The 26104-nt window shown below is 27.3% G+C and overlaps 2 protein-coding genes and 1 long non-coding RNA gene across 3 annotated transcripts; 1 reads left to right on the top strand and 2 right to left on the bottom strand.

The window, feature by feature from the left end:
* Nucleotides 1–2204: 2204 nt before the first annotated feature.
* Nucleotides 2205–2755, top strand: LOC108558795. The gene is made up of 2 exons (XR_001890916.1): nucleotides 2205–2362; nucleotides 2442–2755. It is a non-coding gene; the product is annotated as an uncharacterized LOC108558795 (long non-coding RNA).
* A 4452-nt stretch (nucleotides 2756–7207) lies between these two features.
* LOC108558794 lies at nucleotides 7208–8763 on the bottom strand. Its single transcript, XM_017915827.1, has 2 exons — nucleotides 8507–8763; nucleotides 7208–7709 (listed from the first exon to the last, which is right to left on the bottom strand). The coding sequence occupies exons 1-2, from the start codon at nucleotides 8697–8699 to the stop codon at nucleotides 7246–7248; spliced, it is 657 nt and encodes a 218-aa protein (XP_017771316.1). The 5' UTR covers nucleotides 8700–8763; the 3' UTR covers nucleotides 7208–7245.
* Nucleotides 8764–11259: 2496 nt separating this feature from the next.
* Nucleotides 11260–25810, bottom strand: LOC108558793 (UNC93-like protein). Its single transcript, XM_017915826.1, has 7 exons — nucleotides 25613–25810; nucleotides 15081–15341; nucleotides 14421–14707; nucleotides 13674–13926; nucleotides 12864–13023; nucleotides 12535–12802; nucleotides 11260–12117 (listed from the first exon to the last, which is right to left on the bottom strand). Exons 2-7 carry the CDS (start codon nucleotides 15326–15328, stop codon nucleotides 11831–11833), a joined length of 1503 nt encoding a protein of 500 aa, XP_017771315.1. The 5' UTR covers nucleotides 15329–15341; nucleotides 25613–25810; the 3' UTR covers nucleotides 11260–11830.
* Between the last annotated feature and the right edge of the window lie 294 nt (nucleotides 25811–26104).

The raw sequence follows: 26104 nt of genomic DNA, 5'->3' as shown, positions 1-26104 counted from the left end.
TCTAAATTTATACGGAAAAATTTTACAAAAAAAAAATACAGAAAATTTGGATGAAAGTTAATCTTTCTTCACATTTTTTTCTTTAGAATTATCGTCGCTATATGAGAGTGTTCGGCATAGTTTGCGAACTGGTTCGAAATCACTTTCATCACTAGAAGAGATAGTCAGCATATCAGATCTATGTCCTGAAGATAATGATTCTTCACAAGTAAAATTAGTCTCAACTTCGCATGTTGATTTTTTCCTTTTCACAATATAATCAGTGATTAAACTTTGCGATGGCTTTGCTATGTTTTTGTACAATTCCTGATATCTAGAAATGCAATTCTGAAGCTCGCGTTCAAACTTGAATGCTCGTTCAGAATTATAATCTTTTTCGATTAAATGGTTTGCCAATTTGTGTCAAAACGTGTCAAAATGGCCTAAAATAGTTATTTAAAAAAATGCTTCTTGAAATAAAAACCGCATAAAAAGAGGACCGATTGTAGTATAAATTTTACATTTCTATGTACGATAAATTGAAAATAGGGTTAGCGTTCAATTAACGTACAAAGTTAGCACATGGTATTTAACTGATACTGAATTCATGCATTTATTTATTTTATACACACATGTTTCTTATTTGTCACAAACGTACTCGACGTTCGCACAAACGTACATTTTGCTGACGCATCAAAAATTTATATCGATTTTATATTTTTGTTACATAGTGGTGTAACATGTATTCAAATGTACAATATAAGTAGTCAACATGCATCTGCCATAATTGTACATTGTTTATTTGGATTTATAATTTATATCAGTCAAAGAGCAATGAATAATTATGTACGTATTATCGAACGTACGGCAATTGAAAGATTCATATAAAGTACATGTTACTAATAGAGCCACGATCACAGTGAAGTTATTATTTTTATTAAGACGAATTTTAGAAGAAAAAAAGTTATAGTCTAACTAGGACTCAAGTCAATTATACAAAACAAATAGTCAATACACATCTATCATAATTACATACGTTTATATGAATTTATTGATTATTTCACTCAAAGAGCGATGAATAATCATGTACGTATTATCGAACGTACGCTAATTGAACATCGATCGCACTTTTATCGAATCATTATCATTCGTTTACTGCATTAAACAATAACAATATTTGCAGCGCGCTCTTGAAATTCTATTAATACTGAAAATGGTCCGAATAAATCGAGACAGATGTCATTTAGCTGAAAAATAATAATTTTCATGCGCGAAACGAGAGCAATCCGATTCTTTTAAGCATAATTAAACCCGTTTTGGCATTTTCACATAGGTTTTTTTTTTGTATTCCCAATTAACAAATTTACATGAAATCCAATCGTAATTTTATTTTATTTAAAATGTACATTTTATAGAGAGAACAATATTTATTCAAAATAATCATATGGAAATAAGCCACCTTTTTCATTTATATTTTAATGAATGTGTATTTTCTTTTTTTTCTCATAATATTCATTATAATTTCATATTGCGCAGAGTAGAAAATTATTTATGTTTTTTCATTTTTTGATGATATGAGAAAGAAAATGGTATATTTTCATTGAAAATTGAAGTTGTTTTGTATTTATTTATGTTAACATTTTATTGAATATTAAGTCATCATTAGCCTAGATTGAAATTGACGCACGCATTTCTACTATGATTTATTAAGTTATGTCTTGCATAACAAATGCAAAGAAACGTCACTTTCATTTCTACTTAACCTCTGATGATTACATCCACGTATATTCCAATCTCAAGATATATTTAAATACAAATTTATTTCATAAAAGAAATCAATTTGCAATTTATATAAAAAAATAATAATTAATTACTCTTATGATTCACAATCCAGTTCTACTCTATTGAAATGTGACTAATAGTTTTATATAAGCTGTATTAGCATCTTATTTTATTTTAACACATTTCTCAATACAACAATTTATTTGAGTTTGCTAAACTAAAGGTATGAGGGTGAGGGCGGATATATCCGCCTTATCATTTACACAGGCAACTTCGCTAATACAAAAATGTATACATGACTACTGTGGTGAAGGAGTCATCAAATTTAGTAAAATCTTCGTCGAACTCTTTCGATTATTCCATTTTCTAACAGTCTGGGATATTTTAACAATAACGTTCGACGTTTTGATTCAATAAGTCTTGAGTTAATATAATTAAATAATGCGTTAAAGTGTTTATTGCAGATACAAGAGCGGGCAGAACCATCTGACGGACTTCATAGGAATTGAACCGTCGAAGAAACGCAAACGGAGGACCTCTTTCACTCCGCAAGCCTTGGAACTACTCAACGCGCATTTCGAGCGAAACACTCATCCATCAGGTAAATGAGGAATCCGCACCAAGTTGTCTTCATTACCTTAAAAAACATCTTAATTTAATACTTGACTCTTGATTTGCAGGAACCGAGATCACAGGATTAGCCCATCAGCTCGGGTACGAGCGAGAGGTGATCAGGATATGGTTTTGCAACAAGAGGCAGGCCCTCAAGAACACAGTGCGCATGATGTCCAAAGGGATGGTGTAAATAAGTGCACATCAAACCATCTAAAGAGAACAACAACAACAACAAAATAAACAGAAAACGCCATGAATGAATACATGCAAAAAAAGTTCTGTGATTTAAAAGAAAGAAATTTTTTTTGTGTGTACCAACTATTGACTATTGTGGAAAACCGAACACGGAATTTGATGAGTGCATAAACGTTACTAAAAAGGAATAAGAAAGAGACTTGGATGCAAACGGAGGTGATTATGTGACTTTCTCTTTTTTTTCAGAGGACGAGCGAAAAGACTCTAATAATTACGTAGATTGTGGACTGATTATTTGTTTTTTTTTGTAATTTATGATAAATTGAAGGAAAACAAGTGGAGGATTTTTTCGGCAACTTTCTATGCTCATATGAAACCCGAAGGTTTTTGTGTTATTTTTCATTCATTGATGATACAAATTTACGTTATTTAACAAACAACAACAAATTCGATTCAGAGGAATGCATAAGCACACCCAATTTCTAAATCTAATCTGAAATAGTACAAAATATCAAAAAAGAGAAAGAGAAATATTTATTATTTTTTTTGTTACGTTTTTATTAATTTAGCTTTTAACATGTTTTATAATTATTATTATTATATTTTTAACGAGACGTTATTTATTTAGATTTTTGTTTCTAAAAGCATTCCGAGCTCCAAGCATTGATGTACTAAAAGTGATTTATCTTTATTAGTAAGAATATTTAGCGATTAACCACGTGAATATATGTAAAATAGCGTATCTTTATTTTCTAGAAACTATAAACTATAAAAAAAGATGAATATATATATATTTTGTATTTAAATTGAGAATAAAAGTAATGGTGATTTCAACATTTAAATCTTAAGCTGAAAAGAATATAATAATTATAACACCGTAAGATTTTAACGCACTTTAACCTAATCCAGAAATCTTCGTTCCTAATGTAAATTCAACATTTAATAAACTTTTTTCTAAATTGTCTACTTGATTTTACAAATTGATGAGATCATTTTTAAACTAACAAATTTTTCAAGGTCATTACTCAGTTCATAAATAAACCTCTTGAAAAGGGTACTAAAACTCTCGTCTTAATTAGAATTGATTTAAATTTGAATTAAGAAGAAATTATTTAACTTAAAAATAATAATTAAATTTTTAGAAATTTTTCATATTTATTTTTTTCAAAACTTGACAAATGATTTAAGAATTATTGATTGGTTTAGTACATATATTAGTTGTTTTAGTAAAGTTTACTAAAAAAATAAGCGAAATTTAGTTTAAGTTTTGAGATTTCAAAATAAATATTTGTCTTTTTCTTTTCTGAAGCCAAGTTTTTAGTTTCTGATCTTGTGTTGTATGCAACTTAAATCCATTATGCATCACAAGTTGTCTACACGCACTTAACGCACGTTACATAATGCAGCGCTGATATTTGAATTTATAAGTTTTTGTTGTTGAAAATTTAAGTTTTATACATTTTTGTTTATCACTTGAGAGAATTGTATCAATGGTTTTTCTATATGAGCAAAGAGAGTTGTCAAATTCGATGTTTTGAAAGAGTTATGGGATAAAGTACATATCTAATCAGTGGAGAATGCCAAAAAAGAAAGAACAAATCCACCATAAATTTGAGAAATAATGAAGGAGACAAAATGAGAAATGTATACGTATTTGAAATTGTAAATAGTAATTATTATGGAAATAAAAAGAAATATATGAATGATATAAAAAAAAATAATGATAAAAAAAATAAAAATAAACAATAGTTTTATAAATGACCAAGTGATGCAATATATATGTGAGAAGTGCTTGAGACTTCGCCTCGAAGAAGGTTTTTAAACAGAACATGTTTTAGGAAGCATCTACAATCAAGCCATGGAAGATCCAAGGTTTATATTCTAACAGATATGATTACTTGTAATTAGCAGGAGAAGAGATGTATATTGTTTCATAAAGAAGTTTTATGTATTACACGTTTTATGTTCAGCCTCGAGAATTGCACGTAACGCTGGGAACAATTCAAAATTCGCGCGTAACTTTGGTGGCCTACATCGAATCCCCATGAAGAACTCGAATCATTGCGAGCGTTGCGTTCATTTCTCTTTGGTTTCTAGTAAAAGGAAAATTCAAAATTGTTACTCTATTATTATTATTATTATTTTAAATTTTATTTCAGGTGTGAAAACCTACAAAAAAAAAAGACGATTTTACAAAATCAAAAATGTGATAAAATTTTGGCTTTAAAAATGAGGAAAAAAAAAACAGGAAAATATTTCGAGTCACATTCTACGTTTTCGTTTCAATTTTGCTTTTGTCTATTGTTTCCCCCCAAAAAAACAAAATATTTTTAAGGATTTAACAAAAAAAGTGAGGAGAAAGTTGGAGATGGTAAAAAAAAGTAATTCAAGTTATGATGAAAAAAAAAATATAAAATTAATAATGATAGTGTATTTCTGTGCGTGTGTATATTTTAATATTTGTACAAAAATAAACAACTACAACTACAAAAAAAAATGATAATGATGATGATGATGGAATGAAACAACTACTTGTATAGTCGATGATAGATTTGAAATTAAAGAAGCAAAAAAAAAATTAATAAGGCAACATAATTATGATGATAATAATAAAACATGATTTAGATTGATTCTATATTTATTTATTGTTTTTACTTGTTTAATTGTTTTTTTTTGTATCGATTTTCCCAAGTCAGATTTTTTTTTGCAGTCGTTGAAATCTTGAGGGATTTCCACGAAGTATATGAAACCAAAGTTCCTATTAGGAAGTAAGCGCTCTTTGGAGATGAATGTCCGTTTTGTAAATACAATTGAAGAGCTAATTAATTGTAGCGTTTAGAGGACAGGTGAAAACAACAAAAGAATCTACATTGAAAATGAGGATATTTCATGGATTAAATTGGTGGAAAAAATATATCTATATTTAATAACAATTTGATGGTCAAGTCAAGTTTGTGTCCGTTTTAGGTTTACTATGTGAATTTATCTTATATTTAGTGCATCTGATATGGTAAATAGTAATGTGAATGACAATTGTAAATGTTCGTGATGTAGATGTATACCGAATAACATTTAATGATAATAAATTTAAGGATGGAAATAAACTATGATACTTTCTTTTTTCGTTGAAAATGTAATATTTGCGTCAATTTTCACATTTTCTAAAATATTCACATATTTTTCTAAATTGTTTTATATTTTACTAAAAAGGAAATTCAATTTTGGGAAATGATCACATTGGAAAGTTTACATTTAAGATTAAGGCTTTTTCGATAATATTTTTCAATTTTTTTGGGGATTAAATTTAAGTAAAAAACTTACCTTTTCTTATGAAATTCACAAAATATCATTTTGTATCATTTTATAAAACCTCTGTCTATTAACGATCTAGATATTTTCAATTGTTTTTAAATTTTTCGAAAAAAATTTTTTTTCTATGTTTTATGATTACATATGACTATATATTCAATTGCGCATTCTTACATATAAGTATTATTATTCAATGTTTAGTACATATCAAGATTATTCCAATTGTTTTAAAAAATTTTGAAAATTTTTGAATATTATTTTCATATTTTTCAATTTTCTACATTAACATGAAAACTTTTTCTATTTCTTATGTTTTCATATGAAAAAGTCTTCAATTGCGCATTCTTTGATATATGAACTTATTATTGAATGTTTATTAACCATCGAGATTATTCCAATTGCTTTAAAAAGTTTCGATAATTTTATAACACTATTTTCATATCTTTCAATTTTCTACATTAACACGAAAACTTTTTCTATTTTTTATGATTTCATACAAAGAAGTCTTAAATTGCTCATTCTTTGATATAAGTACTATTACCCAATATTTAATAGCGATTCAGAATATTCGGATAGTTAAACAAAATCAACATTTTTTTTAACATTATTTTAAAATATTTTTGCAATTTTCAATATTAATATGAAAACTTTTAATATAGTTTACGAAGTTTTCAATTACGAATTCATTCATATGAATACTATTATGCAAAGTTTATTAACAATCAAGATTTTTCCAATTGTTTCGAAAGATTGAATTTTTTTTGAACAAATTTGATTTTTCAATTTTCCATATTAACATGAAAACTTTTTGATGATTACATAAGAAGGAATCTTCAATTTCGTATCTTTTTATATAAGTAGTGTTATGTAATGTTTACTACAAGATCCAATTGTTTTATAAAGTTTCGAAATTTTTTTAACACTATTTTCATAAGATTTTTCAATTTTCTATATCATTATAAACACTTCTTATATATTTTATGATTACGTAAGAAAAAGGCATTGGCGGTAGCTGGATAAATTCTGCTTGACACAAGCTAAATGAAGGGAGTGGAGGTTTAAAAGAAGAAGAAATTATTAATAAGTCGTAAGTCATTAAGTCTTATTAATGCTGAAGGTTTAGTTATCAAGTATTAGTAGAATATTTTAGTGTTAAAAAAATTGGTTATGAAATTGTAATAATATTGTAATAATCATAACAACATTTCAATATTTTATTGGTTTTATACATAAGAAAATTACACTTCTTAACTAAAACTAATGTATAACTAAGTACTAAAACTTTTCATATAAAAATAAAGTTGCTATTACCAACATTAGTAACTAAAATATAAATGATGTAATACAAAATTAGAGTAGTACCAATTAATAAGATTGTCGTTTTTGCTTGATTTGCTGTATCAAAGACAAAACACCCATACGAAATTCAAGAGTTTCATCTTCTTTGAATCTCTGCACCGATGAAATCAAAGACATGAAGAAGGCTTTATCCTCTGCGTTCTCTACAGGTGGAAAAGCTTGAGGTGTTTGAACTACTGTAGTCGATGTCGGTTCGTCCACTTCGAATGTGGCCTTTCTCTTCCTGTATTTCGGAGAGCGTGGACGAGGCGTTGCTGCTGCTGGTTTCTGTTCTTCTCCTGATTCTTCGTGAGAGAAATCTGCATTTCCTGGTAGCTCTACTTTGACCCATCCTTTGGTATCGTCTTTGTCGAGGACTTTGAGGAGAAACTGCAAGTTGTCGGAGTAGAGGTACTTCTTGTTCGATTTCTTCTTCAGAGAACGGATGAAGGCATCACGGATGTTCTTCCATTTCTCGTTTATCGATTCAGCTGAAATTTAGTAAATTTTTATATAAATTGTTGTTATGAATAAAGTGTTCTCATCCCTTAGTGTATTTAATGAAGTATATGCATTGACATATATATTATATAAAAGGTGTACCAACTGAAGCAGTTACATCTGTCATTTAGCTGTCACCTGTCATGTTACTGTCATCTGTCATTTAACTATAATCTATCAAATAGTTGTTGGTACGTCTGCATTTAAAGTTCATGTAACGCATAGTGTGGATGCAGCATTATATAAATGTGACAGTCATTATAACTCTATATTTAGTAACATGAATCATACTTTTTCAAAGATCTATTTTTCGCATTAAAGTTACAAAAAATACATATATTATTGAAAATCAAATTGTAAATACTTGCAAAATGTTGGAAGAAAAAAAAAGAAAAAGAAAAATTGTTAAATTGTTAAATTACAAAGTTCAAACTCCAAGTGATCGTACTTCGGAATTTAATTGCAAAATTAACAAGTTAAACAATTAAAACTTGTTTTTTAATGTTACAAAAGTTAATTAGTTTTTGTTTAATTAATTTCCCGAGAAATAATTTCTATTGGAAATAGATTTACTCTAAGCGATTTTATTGCGATTCAGCGCGATATTTACAATAAAATTGAACATTTTGTTTTAGATGTGTATTTTGCAATTAAAAAGTAAGTATCATCAACGTATACTTCCTATTAATTTCTTAAAATAATTAGTTTATACATTTTTGTGCAACGTAGCCGAATGAGTAAACAGGAGAGCTCAACGAACTGTGACCTTTGGACGACTACTACTCACCTGTTTTCTTCTTCATTTTTTCGTTCATATTCTCGTACTCGCTGTTAAGGCTTCCGTACACCTCTGTCCAAGCCATCTCCTTCATCACCTTATCCTTATACTCATCGATGGTCTTATCCCAGATGATGGGCCTCTCCTTGATCAAGTCGATCAAATCGCAAGGATTGTATTGGAACTGGTGCTTTCTGGACATGTCGAACGTTGAAAATGGCCGCGATACGAAGAGTATCGCCCGTTGTGCTGACTTGCATTTGAGAACGGAATCGCGTCGTGCCGTGCCGAACTCGCGCGATTTCTCCTTTTCATCATGCGCGAAATGAAATGCCGCATAACTCGTTTCACAAACGCGGTAAATTTTTTATCGCCAAGTGAAATGAGTCAGTCTGCAGAATGGAAACGGTATATCGCGCGCGATACAAAACTATCGCTGTGATTGTTATTAAAGTTTGTACAGAAATATGCCCTGATTCACAACAAAAACTGCAGAGAAGAAAAGGATAAATATGTACATCTCGCTTATTAGTTATTTTTGCGTAATGTTTTCTATACTAAAAGAGCGGTTCTTGAAGTAATGAGAAAATATTTAAGCATTTTTTTGGTTAATCTGTAAAATATAAATTTAAAAAAAGTAAATATTTAAAACAAAAATGTTAAATCTCATTAAATAATTAACATTAATTGAATATTTTAGAACCAAAAGATGTGGAAATGAAGATTTATAATAATAATAATAATTTATTGGCCAAACATCGATACATAAGAAGAAGAAAAAAAAGTACAATTTATACATAAATAAATTTTAACATACAATAAAAATATATATACTAATAGGCTGGCCAAAGGGCTAACGACCGAGGTCTTTCCGCCCTAATTATAAAAAAAATACATTCTACAAAAAAATATTTAACAGGCTGGTCAAAGGGCTATCGACCAAGGTCTTTCCGCCCGGGAATATAAATTTAATGAAATAAATTCTAACATAAAATAAAATAAAAAATATTAATAGGTTGGTCAAAGGGTTAATGACCAAGGTCTTTCCGCCCTTATACTATTTACTTTTCAGCATATGTAATAATATACAGATCATTATATAATAATAGGCTGGCCAAAGCGCTATCGATTAAGGTCTTTCCGCCCGGGAACATAATTTAATTGTGGAACAATAATAATATATACATATGAAAACTAGAAGAATAAGGGAAAACAGCGGAATACATACACTTTATTATAAAATAATATCAGTATTATAATAATAATATACAATGAACAACAGAAGAATAAGGGAAAAAAAATATATATAGAGTTGTAGTTTCTTTTATAATAATCGAAGGATGAAGGGAGGATGGGAGTAGTTGTAGGGATGAAGATTTATTAATTTGTAAATATTAAAATCTTCTTAACCATCTTCTAATTAGGTAAAATGACAAAGATGAGGAAGTAAACAGCTCATTGATATGTACATATCGAAATGTTATAATAAGTAGATAACACAAAAATTAGAACTTTCAAATTATACAGACTATTACAGGAGAATTATAAAGTGCACAAATCTGATAGTTAACACATAGAAAAACTCATACTTTTGTCTATAATTTGCATGTTCATTTATATAATTGATATATGTAGTTAATTAGTAATTAAATAAAACATGAACATGTGAAAGCAAGATGGAAAAATTGCTGTCATTAATTTTCATCACGAAAAAGTTAGTTATATTACAAGAAGCGTAGTAAAAGAAACCATTTTATGTAATATTAAAATATCTAAAAAAAATGTATTAATTATTATTATTTTGCCTGTAATATTAAGATTATTTGCTTTGTTGATAGACAAAATATATATTGATTAATTTCATGAAAAGGAACAAATAATAAATAATTAAAGTTAATAGTAAACAGTAAATATATATATATTATGGAAGAGAGCCTCGGTTTTCGAACAGAAATTTGATTTTCCATAGCAGACTGGTAATTAAGTATTTGAAATTAACATCTGCTAATTAAAAATTTACTCAAAAAAATGTATACATGTCATATATGAACTAAATAGTTGATAGTAAACTATATAAAGGGTGTCCCAAAATTAACGCATAATTTGAATTAAATAGAAAACACAGTTTTTAGTCTTCAGATTGTGGTTTTTTTGGGGTTGCCAACACTTTACTACACAAATAGCGGAAAATTCAAATCTTGCGTTAATTTTGGGACACCCTTTATAATATACTTTATTTTACATAATTTATATACATAATTAATTAAATTCTTAATATTTATACATATATAATATAATTATTATTATAACAATTAATTCGTACCAAATTATACATAGTAATAGATAATTTTATTAAATTTCTCTAACATAATTAAAAAATACTTATTTGCTTCCTGGCAAAGCCATTAATTATTGATAAATTTTTTGATAAATTATAACTTCTATCCATTTTCGTATATTAATAAACATTTATTCATTTTCATATATTTTCTTGTGGTATGAACAATATATTTGTTAATAGTTTATATTAATAGAAAAGTTTTCTTCGTCATAAAAAAAATACAATTGAGAGATTGAGAAATAATACATATACAATTGACCGCAGTTTCTCCGTACTTAAACATGTTATATTTTTATTAAAAATAACTTATTTATATTTACTTAATATTAAAGCAACACGAAAATTAAGATTTTTTGATAATGAAATGATTTAATATTATGTAATATTGCTTTTTACACAAATATAAAACTTAAATTGTAGCTATTATATCAATGAATATTATTATATTTATTTGTCTGAGACAAAGATTATTCAGTAAATTTATCGTTTTTTCCTTGAGAAATAGATGTGTATTGAAAGTTTTAGGGAAAAAAAATATTGAACTAATAACCAAAACATAAATATCTCTTGCAGCGATTTTCATCAGTAGAACTCGTTTTCAGTTTTCCATCCCGGGAGGCGATGAAAGTGAGATGGAAACTGGAGGAAATTACATCGGAAATAGCTCAAGACCTCAATTGATTTTCAAGTATACAACTACCACCAATTGTGGCCTTCGGATGTCGAGGAGCTGGAGAAAATGAGAAATAGAGAGAGATAGAGATTGAGGAGGAATCCCATCTTCTGCAAATCTAATAATTCGCTACCAACAAAAAACATAGAACCTATTTACACGTAGATAATTGTCTTAATATAAGAGAAACAAAAAGGAGAATGGGGAAAAGGAAATGAGATATTTCAATTAAACGCGCACTGAACGTGTCCCTGAGATTCGTGATTCCTTTTACTCGTTCGTCCTTCTTCAAGGATTATGGATCTTGATGGAATCTATTTTATTCGGCTATTTCGCCGCTCTTGAAGCCCTCCTTCGCTTGAACCAGCTCGAACTTTCCCTTGACCGGTCCGTCGATTTTTTCGTGTTTCGTCTTCAACTCGAGGAATTCGACGGCCGTGTATCCGGAAACGCCTACGAAGAGAAGTCCAAGTAGAAGGTAGATCTTGATGCGAGTGTTCAGGTAAGGGCTGTAGGCGTATGTGATGACGGAACCTGTTGCTTCCCAGAGCCGGAAGTTGCTGTAGGCGGCTTCCTCTTTACCCGGAAACAGAATCCCGCTGAGAGCTTTAGAACAACAGAAAACACAAATATTAGTTTTTACTAAATTTCATTACATTAAACATTGTAAAATAATTCTATAGAATAAAAAAGTGTGATTCAGTAACTATAATATATCGACAATATTTAACTGCATTTACATACTTTAAATCCACTATGAAAATATTTGCTAATAGTATTTAGATTGACTGGAAAATGTGTACATATTCAATTGTATGTAAATACTAATATGAACATGTTTGCTTCAAATTAGTTTCATTACTTATAACTATATTAACTTTTCAAATTAGTACATACTTAGATTATCTGATAATGTATACATAAACCGACAACATCAACAAATAACACGTGTTTCCACATGATGTCGGACATTTCCCGACATGTGAATCCGACATCCGTCTATTGTTATGTAACGATACTTACAGTTAATTTGGACAAGCCAAACAGCGTCCGCCACCCCCCACAGACCGGCAACAAGGAAGTACATGTATTTATTACGTTCTTCCGGTTGCCATACCAACAGGACAACTATGAGGGCTACGTGCAACGCCAGAGCGAAAGCTATGACAGGACTGCGACCTGTGATCTTAACGATGCTTCCGGTGAAGAGGGCGGAAATGGCGTTACAGATTCCGAAGCAGATCATCACGAAGCCGATGTTGCTGATGCCCCAGCCGCAGGAGACGAACGACTGCAAAGTATCGATTAGCGTTAAGACTAGAAGGATTTTCGGGGATTAGTCGATCACTTACCGCGTTAAAATCTGCGGCGATGAAAGCCTGCTCGGCTCCGATAAACATCGTTATGGGAAGGATTAAGAGCTGGTAAGGATTAGCCAGCTGTTTCATGGTTACCGCCAGCAGTTTCGTGCCGGATAATCCACTGCCGCTTCCGGTTCTTCCTTTGTCATACCTGAAATAATCGTAAATTTGTTATATTGTCTTAATACTTATTAACATTGCCTAAAAAGAGTTATAGAAAATTAAATAAGTAATGTCATAATTTGACTTGCACAGATGTCATATACGTAATAAGAATGATACATTACTGTAATAGTACGTTCATAAGAATATTAGTACGTTAACGTGAACAATTATGTACGTATCATCAAACGCACGTTAAAAGGGTGTAAATTAACTAATTTTTAATAATTCGATTTGTTATAAGGATTATGTCATTAATTGTCATCCAACATGAAGTACTTCAGCTTTATTGAAATAGTATTTAGGAGTAAAATTGAACAACAAAATACTTAAGAGATGACTTATACGTAATAAGAATGCACCCAGCACTGGTTGGATTAATGTAATTGTACGTTTATACAAATAGTTATACTTTAACAATTACGTACGTATTGTTATAAAATATTAATAATTCTATTATAAACCAAAGTCGGTTTACGTAATAAATATTAAGTTCTTTAGCGGAATAGAAATAAGTATGGGTTCATACAGATTATTGTACGTTAGTGTGAACAATGATGTACGCATTATCGAACGCACGTTAAAATAAAAATATACCAAGAAGATCTTTAGATTTCTAGAAATAACAAAACATATTACCTTGACAATGAATCAACGGCGAATGCTATGATCAAGCAGGCTGCAATCATGCATGCAAGATAAATGCCCGCGATGAGATGGATCTTCGACATCGGAGGTGGCGCCAGATTGGGGTTGGCGTCGGCGGCGGCGATGCTCGGCTCGAAGTTCGCGCCGCATACATTCACGACATTCCCAATGGTGCCGTTCATTACTTCCTTTGTCGCATTCATTATGATCTCTATCGCCGGTTCTCCGGCCCCATTCGAAAGAACTGTCGACATTTAACATAAAATTGCAATCATTTGCGCAATCACTCATCGAATACACATCCTTTCAGATGCGGATGAAATTGCAAAAAATAAAGAATGGATCATCAAATCTAAGAGCAGATCAAGAAACATTGTATCAAACTATAAAGGTTCCTCCATACACAACAGATAAAGTTTCGATGTTGTTTGTTTATTTTATGGTCCCGTTCAAAGGGTATGCTTCCGGCAAAGTTGCAATTGATGGCCGAAATCGCCAGTAAAATAACCAATATCATTTTATTTTCGATACTAAAGAGGATTTCTTATATAATCCATATACTCGAACAGTTTCTTCATATAATCATGATTTGTAGATTAATGACTTGAATTTTCATATTTATCTAATTTTAAATCAATCAAGTAATAAATTACAGTTGTGAGAAATTTAATGAACAGTTATGAAATGTTTATTTCATTAGTTTTATTGTAAAAATTATCAATGATATAATATATTTACCTGCGGAACTAATTAGGTTTCCCCATACTTGAGAGAATTGGTAGAACATGAAGAAAACTCCAAAGAATCTGGTAACAATAACATCAGAAGAGATGCCTGTAATTTGGGAGTAGGCTTCAGCTGCGACTGTGAGGTAAGTGCATTTGGCACACCAAAGAGGACCTCCTCCGAAGCCTACAGCTAAACCTGCTGGTATCATTGTGTAGAACTTAGGATAAAATTGGGCTATTATGAAAGGCATGTAGGCAATCACGGAAATCGATGCTGTCCATTTGCATCCAAACCATCTGAAAATATAAATATATATATGTAGAAATGAAACTTTTTTGTAAATTATTCTATTGAATTTAGTCTTGGTTTAGTATCTAGTTCAATTTTTAGTTTAGTCTTTATTTCAGTCTATAGTTCAGTCTTATAGTTCAGTCTTTACTTCAGTCTTTAGTTCAGTCTTTAGTTCAGTCTTTAGTTCAGTCTTCAGTTCAGTTATAATCTAGTTTTTCTCCAGATTTATTCCAGTTTATATGTTAATGTAGTTTTAGTACAATTTTACACATGTTCACATCAATTAATAAACAAAAACTTATTCAAATCACAGCTCTTCAATTGAGACATCCGCTTTCATCAATTGAACTAATTCCTATCCTAACAAGAGATTCTTACTTTATAACGATGACCGGAAGGAATATGTTGGAGAGAATTAGAGATGCGTAGATTGAAGCTAAAGTGAACGTTCCCAATGCTTCATCGGCGTTAATCGAACTCTGAAGATTCGAAGCTCCCCAGAAAGCAGTGAAGAGAATCATGAAGGCAAAACCCAAAGCCAGAACGTTCTTCCAGATCCTCCATACCTCACTGGGAGGATAAGGCTCATTTTCATCCGACTTTACCCTCTGGAAACGAGAATCCATCGCCGATTTCTCACTAAAAGAACAGAGAAAAAACAATAATTAACCTGACGTAATGCAATGTTGTTTACATTTGTTATTCGTAATTTTTACATTACATGATTTATGAACCATAAATTCTGATAATTGCTGACATTCTTTATATTTGACAACATAATAATTTACTTTACAATAAGACAACTTAAAATTGTATACAAATTACAAATATTTTTCTAAAGCTTTGATGAATCACAAATTAATAATCTGTATTTAACCAACCCTATAATTTGTAATTAGTCTAATTAGAATCATTAATTCATTAATGTAAACTTAATTATTTTTTATTATAGTATAGTAATCGTTTCTTATGATTATTATAGAAGACTGTAAATTGCTATAATTTTGTTAAATTGAATAAAATTTTAGATTCTTCTCTTCGATAGAAAAAAATCATATAAACTTGAATAATAATATCAAATTTATATGAATGAAATGCAAATTATCTCTTAACAGGAATTTCGAGGTCATTCGTTCATAGTTTTTTAATAAAAACAAATAATACTAAAAATAAGTACAAAATATATAAAAATATAGAGATTTTGATATATTTATGTAATAAATGGAAATCTTTTACAAAAGTTGATAATTTCTTTTCTAGGTGTATTTCAGATACAAAGAAATTCTGTGATAATAATAAAATATATATATGTATATGAAAGAAAGGTGTGGTGCGTGATTGTAAGCTTTTAATCCAAAGGGAATATCTGATGTTGCATAAGTCGGCATTGAAAGTCCTTTTAAAATTTAGCGACCATGGATTCGTTTGAGTCAGCGATTTTCAATTCTTCGCTTTGTACAATCTAAAAAAAAATAATACTCCCAAATCGAATTATAACAATGAAAAGTTGTTACGTAACACAAAATAAAAATGTCTAAAATTATTTTAAGTTTTTTTTAATAGTAAGTAAAGTTCGAAAATTGTGAGTTTATTAAATAATAATTAAATTATTACTTTAGTACTTAAGTAATTTCATAACTTTAAATGTAAATATACAGAAAAAACAAATTAAAATTCTTGATAATATACAAATAATGAAACTAAAAATCTCAAAAAAAAAGTTGATTCATGGAATTATTTTATATAATTATATATTTTTCTAAATAATTTAGTGATTTCTAACATCTTAATATTTATTAAGAATTAAATCATATGTTAAATCAAAATGTTTATAATTTATTGTGTAATTTGTAGTAGAAAAGTAATATTAAAAATATACTAATATTAAGGGAAATAATTCAATAACGATTATTCAAGTAATTATAAAGTCCATAATAATATTTTTTTTACCTTCTGCAGTAATTATCATTAATATCGAAAATGTTATATGACTACTTCCATTATTATCTATCAATTAAAAAAAGAAAATTTTCAGTATGTAAATAATTAAGTGTAATTTTCCTAAATTCTTTTATTCTAATTTTCTATTTCTTTTTAAAATCATACGAAACTATTAAATTTTTGTAAATTTAATTTTTTTTTTAGAAGTTTTTTTTTATAATTGCTTGAAACTATGTGAATATACATGTTTTTTAAGTCATTTTAATATTGTTTTATGATTGTTATAATGTTAAGATAGGAAATAATTGTAGAAAACACGAATACAAAACATGTTATTATACTATTAAGTATTTAGGTCAGAATGTTTGCTTTTAAACGCATACAATTATAAAATTATTACATTGTTTTCTATAATTGAATTATATAATTTTATATTTGTAACAAAGTCGCAAAAAAGAAACTGTTTTTATAACTTGCCATATACAAACAAATTTTGAGGTAATTTTCTACAGGTTTGAAAGGAATTATATCTTAAAGTAAGATTCACAGTCTGAAAATATACAGTTTCTTTTTGAAATCAAAATAATAATAATAATTTATTGGCTAAACATCGATACATAAGATACAGAGAAAAAAAGAGAAAAAAGTACAATTTATACATAAATAAATTTTAACATACAATAAAAATATATATATTAATAGACTGGCCAAAGGGCTAACGACCGAGGTCTTTCCGCCCATTGAAATCATAAAATTCTGTAAGTTTTAAATTATTTCATATAGTTTCATTATTATAATTAATGGAAAATTATGCATAAATTCCATTTTTTTATACAATTTTTGTAATTTGCCATAATAGATCTTATAATAATGATTCACATTTCGAAAAATAAGAAATACAAACAAATTTTGAGATAATTTTCAACAGGTTTGAAAGGAATTATTAGCAAATAACTAGTCCTAAAGTGAGATTCCATTATGTTCAAGTATATAAAGAAAAGTCGTAAAATGAATCTCATGAATAACAAATTGTATCTCCAAATTTTCCCTATCTTTTTACCATTTTTTTTTACAAATCGTGATATAAGATATAAATATGAAATAGTTCAAAAATTTCAAATTAAATTGATTTCTCTACACACATTTGGAGTATGCAAAATAAATAAAGTGGTCCAAATTAGGCAACTCTATCTATTTAAAACCTTTTATATATATAGCAATACTTCGGCTTCGGTTAGTTTCAAACAGTCCGGTTTTAAATAGTAAAAAATAAAATAAAATAAAATATGAGATTGTTACTTCTCGAAGTACAAAATTTGTAAAATAAAATATTTTACAAAAACTTGAAGTCTTTAATAAAATTTTAACATTTTCTTTTCTCGTTGTATTTAAGAGTAAGAGTATCGAAGACATTCATTGGTAATAAGAAAATTAAATCTTCGTATTTTTTTTCTCTTTTCTAGCGTTTCTATGTATTTAGTTCTTCGATTAGTCCGGTTTCAAAAAGTCTTGAATAGTTTAAGTAAATTTGTACTAATTTTATATTAAAATTTTCCAATTAGATTTTTATATAAAAAATGATACACATATATATAAAAACATACTTAATTGTTTAACAAATAAAATTAATGAAATATTAATTAATAATAAGTAAAAACAACTTAATTAGACTTGTTAAATTATTATTTTTTTGTAGACATGCAAAATATTACTTTCGTATGCAAAGTGCTAAACAAAAATCTATTAGTTCTCAATGCGGAACTAATTTAATGTGGTTTAAAAATTTTACAAAAAATTTGCAATAATTTAAGTAGAGTTGAATAGATAAAGAAAAAAAATGAATGTAAAACTAAACAAAAATTAATATATAACAAAAAAAAAACAAAAAACTAACGTAGTTCAATATATAAAATGACATACACATGTTTGATTGTGTATAAGTTATCCTTGAACTGGGTTGTAACAAATGGAGAATGTCTCAGTGTCGATCGTGTGTGAGTGTGATTTGTACATTAATTTTTGTTGCACTCCGTTGTAGATTCTAGAATAAAATGTTGATACGATACGAACCGATAATGTTTGCAAACGACAATGAAACACTTTCTCTTTTAATTGAATGAAAACATAAAACCCAATTAATTTCCGTTCGTGTGCAACAAAACCTTCGCTAATTTTATGTCGTTAACATATTTTTGTTGGTTGTTTGCTCTTATTTTCTTTTTTTTTCACTATAATTGTTCCCTCTAACAAAATACGAAACAGAAGAAACGTTAATTAATTGTGGTAACGTCGTTGAACTCTGAACAAAAGGAAAAGTAATTACAAGTCGTTACGCTTGAAAATAGGTGATTTTAAGCTGTTTTTGTAATAGAAAATACGTAACAAAGTTAAAGCAATTATTACGTATATTTTATACTATTTATCTTTTGTAATTTATTTATAAAAAAAATCTTGAACTCAAATCTAATGACTTATTTTCAATACGCAAATTAAGATTTATGTTGAATAAAAAAAAATGTGTTGTAAAACTTGTCAAAAATGATATAATTTTTCAATAGAAAATACGAAAATTATTAACAATTATTAGGTGAATTTTTGTATTAATTAGTTAACAAAAAAAATATATATAAAAAGAAATATATTTTCAGTTATATGTACATTCGACTATAATTTTCAAAAATATTTATATAAATTCTAGTTTGAAATTAGTACAGATTTGTTATTTTTTCTTAAATTTTTAAGGAAAAATTCACAAATATTTATAATCATAATTTACATAAAAATACATAAAAAATAAAGTATTTCAAACTGATATTTAAATACAAAATTTATTAATTATACTAAATCATCATTTTATATCCAAATAAAGTTTATTATTCACTACTTTCCATATTTCTTCAATAAAGTTATCGTTTAAAATTGGAAAAAATAATTGTTTTGAATCTTAATATTTCAATATATACTTGTGTATTTCCATTGTGTATGATTTTGTCATGATTATATAAAAAAAAACTATTTTCTTTCTTCAGTCGTAAAACTATATTCAATAACAAAGTTACTTTAAGTACAAAATAATTAGAATTTATATTTATTTAAAATCGTGATTTATCTTTCTATGTTTCATAAATATACAGTAAATTCATATAATTTTAATTAAATTTTAAATAAATACATGGTATTAATGACACTATTTTTTCCAATAAAATTTTATACTGTTAATATTTTACCTAATTCTCGTCTATAAAAAAATAAATCATCACAAATTAATACAAATGCGTTTTAATTTTATTTCAGTAATAAGATTTTAAATTAGTATTTTCATTAAAAAAAAATACGAACGAATGAGATTGAAGATAAGATCTTATCATTATATTGTGAGAATAATTAATGTGTATACTAATCCAATTTAAATCCAATTCCAATTATTTATACGTGAATATCGAATACTTGAATTATTGTGAATGGAATAATAATTCGCGTTTTAACTAGAAGCTACATTCATTATCGATTTTGTGACGTCTTATGTAAATAAACGTGGAATGAATTCAATGGAATGATGTTTATTGAAATATTGTTTTATTATTTTTTTGTTGGGTTCACACTGCATATCGAATGTATAACATTTGTCCAGTATGTCATGAATGAAACTTGTCAAGTATGTCACTAATAAAAACTCGCGTGGCGTCAGAGAAATTCCGTTAAATATAGCGTTAGTAATTAATTTGTATAAATATATAAATTATTGAGGAAAAAATAAAACATATTTACTTCAAAGCATGTATTTTATAAAATGTAAAAAAATATCTTCGTTATCTCTACTATTGTTTGCTATTATAAAAACACTACTCGTCTGATAGACTCTGTTACGAATATTTTTGATGTTAATATTGTTACTCTAAAAGCGTTATGTGCTTTTTACAAATCAATCGTCAGTATGAAGTCGATGTTGTCCCATTTTTGCAGTTTTAAAAGTTGTGGTTGGTTTGTACCCATTGGCATATTACAAACGTCGCGCGAGTAACGGATGGTTAAAAATCTCAAATATGTCACTTATCAAATTTGACACTTCTCAAATGCTGTCGATTACGCTTAATCGGCCGGATAGCCGCTTATTAGGGACAAATCCTAAAGAACGAAAACAAAACCGATCAAATATGAAATGAAACTTTTTATAATTGGGCCAGCTGCTTAAACGGTACAAATATACAACTCCCGATTTGTCCGGATTAAGTGGAATCGACTGTATTTTAAGTGTGACATATGTAAGGTATGGCACTTGTCAAGTACATCAACCATGACACTTGTCAAGTTTTACGATATGCGGTAAAACTTTACAATTTACTTGGACGTATTTTATCCGTACCAAAACTAAAAGTTGTTTACTAATTTAAGCAATGAAATGTTACATAGGTCATGTATACATATTTTTATAGTATTTCATATTATGTCAAAAATTAGGTTAAAAATTTAAGTATGACATATGTCAAGTATGTCAATCATGACACTTGTCAACTAAAAGTTGTTTACTAGTCTAAACAAGTAACATTCCATAGGTCATGTATACGTATCTTTAAAGTATTTCGTATTTGCAATTATTAACTAAAAATTTATATTATTACAATTGCATTAGTTTTTTTTTTATAGATAGATATATAAATTTTGTTTTCGGTATATATTTCCATATATTTTATATGGGCAGTTTTCTATAATCTCATGTTGTGCGTGTGACACATTTCAGGAGTGAATAATGTAGCCATCGGGCTAAAATTATGATAGCTAAAGGAGGGCGCGTGGACCATTATTCAATAGCAAAACCAATTTGCACCGAACCCAGAAACACTTTATACGTTTCCAAGTGTAGATTTATTCGAATCAACAGACATTCCAAATAATGGTTTTAATATTATAATTTTTCATCTTGTGCATTTTTTGCAATAATTAATTGTTTTACGTATATTTAAGCAAAACAAATAGTGCTGCAACTTTATTATTATAAAATATATTTATTATTAAAACTATAAATAAAATTTTTAAATATGACAAAAGTTTAAATTATTTATTAAAATTAACATCATAATTCCCATATTTATATACGAAATTATGATGTTAATAAACCAGTATTTACAGAATGAAAATTATTTAGTTTTAGAACAAAGATTAGTATAAATATTTTATAAATTAATATTTAAAAAAGTCAATATTTATTATTTAAAAAACAAAATGTTAATAGAAAAATGTAATGTTGAAAATATGAAATGAGAGAACCTTGATTATTGATTTATCTTTATTTCCGTGTAATTATGAATATCAATTACGTTTCTGTTGTTTTCATGAGTAATTCTATTGTATCAAATTAAAATGTAACAAGGTATGTAAACACTATACGAATTGTGTATCATTTTTATTTGTATTATATGATTTAATGCAAATTTTCTACAAAAATAACTTTCTTATCCAGTTTCAAACAATCCGGTATATAGACGGAACTAACTACCAATAACTTATGTCTTATTATAATATATGACTATATTTAGTTCTTTATAGTTAAACCAGAAAAAGTTTTTCATTCATAAATAAATCATTTTAAAAATTACGCGCAATTAATCATTCATTCATTAACTTTTTTCCAAATTACGATATTAAAATAATTAACAACTTTATTAACACAGATATATAAACACAAATTAGATTGAGACATTATTCAAATTTAATCATTTATTCATTGCCCAATTTTCCTCCAAATATAATCGGATTATGTTATTAAAGAAACAAACAAGAAATGATTAAAAATCCATATTTTTAATTGAAATTACTCAATTACGCCTACTTATACATAATAATAATAGTTAACCGTTGGCTGTGCTTAAAGAATTGGTATAAATTACAAAATTTTATGTTGAAATTGGTGCAAAGTGATCGACCTTTCCATTTTATGTAAATTGTAATTCGGGATTTATCGAAATCCCTAAGAAATTACCTTCGAACCGTCTCGTTTCACTGTCAAGGATGCTAATTGAATAATTTATAGATTGGAACCGGATTTAATTGCGAATTACGCAACATTCCGCAATCCACCTACGGCGCGCCTGCACACACTTAAAAAAATGCATACCGTTTTCTTATTGTTTTTACAAACAATTCTATTCGATTTATTGTCTTAACAGAAATATACAAATTTAAACAATTAATTAACAATATTAAGTATTTAGACATGTTATTTGAATTAAGAAATGGATAAAATTTCTAGTAAAAAATATCTACTGTTTTTACTTGATTTCCATGAATTCTCTTCAAGACATTGATTATGGGAAAAACAAAATTTCAATTAATTAATGACGAAAAATATTGTGTTGAGAAATGAAATTCTAATTGGAAATATTTGAAATGTTTTCTAAAAAAATTGTATCTATTTTTCTCATGTTTACCATCAATTTTATTAAGGAATATGAAAAATGTAGAAGATAAAACTAAAAAAGAAAATTGTGTTTCGGAATGTAAATTACTAAAAGATTTGATATCAATAATAGTATGAAAATATTTCTATTAAAAAAATACTATTGTTTCCATATTGATTTTCTATTATATTTTTTTTCAATTTATATCTTAATGAAGATGATATTAAGTCTTTTTAGTTTAAAACTTAAAACTTAAATATATTTGAACTTTTCTAATAATTAATCATATTACAAACTTTATATAGACATATTTCATTTTGAATATGTAAAATATACATAAATAAAAAAAAACAATTAGTAGAGGTATTTGTCTCATGTAATGCATGTATTAAAATTTGATATTTTACAAGAGGCTTGTGAAACTTATTGCTTGTGGCCCAACTTATAAACTTTATAAGATTTAGACTAAACACACTATTAGGTATCCTCAGCGTTAGTGTATTTTAAGTGTAGTAAATAAATGCATTTACATGTGCATTTTAGTTGAAAATAAATATAATTTGTTTAATTATTTCAAATAAAATCCATAATTATGTACTTTTTATTTACTTTTTTAATACTTTGCTGTAATTAAAGTAATGAATGAATTATAGATTACAATGCAATAGAATACATTTCTTTCCTTTCACATACTCGTTGGAATTCCAATTAAATATAATTATTATGTATTGCAATGAAACGAATATTTTATTCATTGTTTTAATAATGCACAGGAAATTGTGTTTAAATGTTTCCCAAAAATCATTTAAATCAAGTACAAACTGTGCTCTCATTAATTCAATTAATAAAACGCAAACTGGAAATCAATTTTGTTTAATTTAGAGCTTTAACCTAAATCAGTGAATAGATTTAACAAATTTATTTAATCATTAATTTCCTTTGTTTACCAAATATTTCGTCTCTATTTATTTACCTTTGCAAATTGTACTTACTTGTTCAATCTATTTAATTATATATGCAAAGAAAAACATAGATAATTTTATTTTTGTTGAAAATATGTCAATATGTTTTCCAGAAAAATATGTAATACAAATTTTGAAATTAATTTATAGAAACCTTAAAAAATATTTTGTATATATATTTTTTTGTCTATACCAGGGGTGGCCAGACTTTTTGCATCAAGAACCGCACCTAAACTTTTTGGTATAATAATTTTTAAAAAATCTCAGTCATAATATAATATATGTAATGTTTGTGTTTTATTGTGGCTCAACTAGCCACAACAAGACTTTTGAAGAGCCGCATGCGGCTCGCGAGCCACAGTTTGGCACCCCTGATATATACTATAAATTTTACTTTGCTTATATAAAAATGATACATTATCTAAATCACTATAGTAAATATATATGATATAATTATTTTAGTTGTTAATTTCATCAATATATCATGTTTTCTCTCTAGTAAAAAGCATCAATAATTACTAAATATTTAATAGTTTATTTATGTACAAAAGTTACTTATAATATCATTAAATCTTAAATTAGTTTTCCAAATTTTTCTGATACTTGTTATATACTTGTTCATAAAAAGATGTTGCTTTCATAGAATTATATAAAATAAGTGGAATAAATATTTCTGAGCAAAAAAAAGTAGTGAATGATAATGTAAGTATGCAAAAGTTTTATATAATGCAACTTGATAGAAAAAATATGTAAAAACTGTACTTGTTGCAAATACCAATCTAGATTAGCAGAAATAATTGTAGTTAGATAATAATAATTTATTATATATATATAAATAAAAAATACCTTTTAATAATTAATTTCTATTAATTTTACTATTATTTCTAATAATGATTAAAAAATGTAGTAAAAAGTTGTTAATGTTATTTTTTGTACCATTATGAATAAAATTATATTGTAAAGATAAAACGTTAATATCTCAATTAATTATAAAATAAAAATCATTCAGTTAATAAAATTTCATTAACTAAAATACTTTTTTTTATACTATTTAATGAACTAAATTAAAAAAAAATGTATAATGTTATTACCATGATTCTATTTTTATCGATCAAAGAATTATATAAAAAAAAGTGTGGGTGTGTCTGAACCTATTATATTATTTTTTCTTTGTTACTAATGAGTTGTATAAAGTGAAATGTTATATGACATTGGTCCAAATGCATTCCATTTTGAAGGGATGCAAAAACTTATTTTTTTTATATTAATTTCCAAAAATATGTTTTAATGACTCTCTAAAAACCATGAAAATTTAAACTTTCTTTGACATTATTTAAAATTCTTTTTATTTTTGAAGCAATGAAACAATGAATTCTAAGACAACTTAGAAAAAAAAATAGTATTTTTTTACAATATTTAGTTTAATTTTATTAATATTTTTTTTATAAAATATTATTTAAAAAAAATCAAACTAATGAGTTAGTACGTATTCCACACCTCGTGTATAATAAATCAATCAAAACTAATCAGTTGTAACAAATCAGTTCGTAATAACTTGTTGCAATTAGTTTCACTATCCATTAATAATGTAATAATAACAGAAAAAAATTACCTTTCGAATGTTCGTTGAAAGTTAAATCAAATGCGTTTTCAAACCGGATTTGGAAAGATTGAAAAAAAAAAACAAAAAGGAAATCAGACACGGGGATAAAACTGAAATCACACTTTCGGGCTTCACGACTTCTTGATCTCAAGTTGCGATTAGTTTGTCTTGTAACGGAGGAGAGGTGTGAGTTGACGACTGGAAGGTACAGCCGTGACTGGTCTGGATTTGGTAAACAACGCGGAAAGGAAAAGGAGAGCCCCAGACCGAACCATAGGAGAGAATTACCAAATGCAAAAATACAAACGAAAGAAGAAGGTGATGAAAGAGTGAAAAATGAAAAAGACAAATTTTGGACAGACGGAATAAAAAAAATATATAAATAAATAAGAAAAGAACAAATGGTAATACGACAAACAATAAGAAGAGTAAATGGAATTATAATAAAAAGAACAAATGGAATTACAATAAATAAGAAGGAAAAAAAAAGCAGGAATCAAG

Source organism: Nicrophorus vespilloides, unplaced genomic scaffold (assembly GCF_001412225.1).
Source record: "Nicrophorus vespilloides isolate i.1.1-1 unplaced genomic scaffold, Nicve_v1.0, whole genome shotgun sequence".
NCBI lineage: Eukaryota > Metazoa > Arthropoda > Insecta > Coleoptera > Silphidae > Nicrophorus > Nicrophorus vespilloides.
The sequence above is the reverse complement of the archived record's forward strand: the minus strand, read 5'-3'. Positions and strand labels throughout refer to the sequence as shown.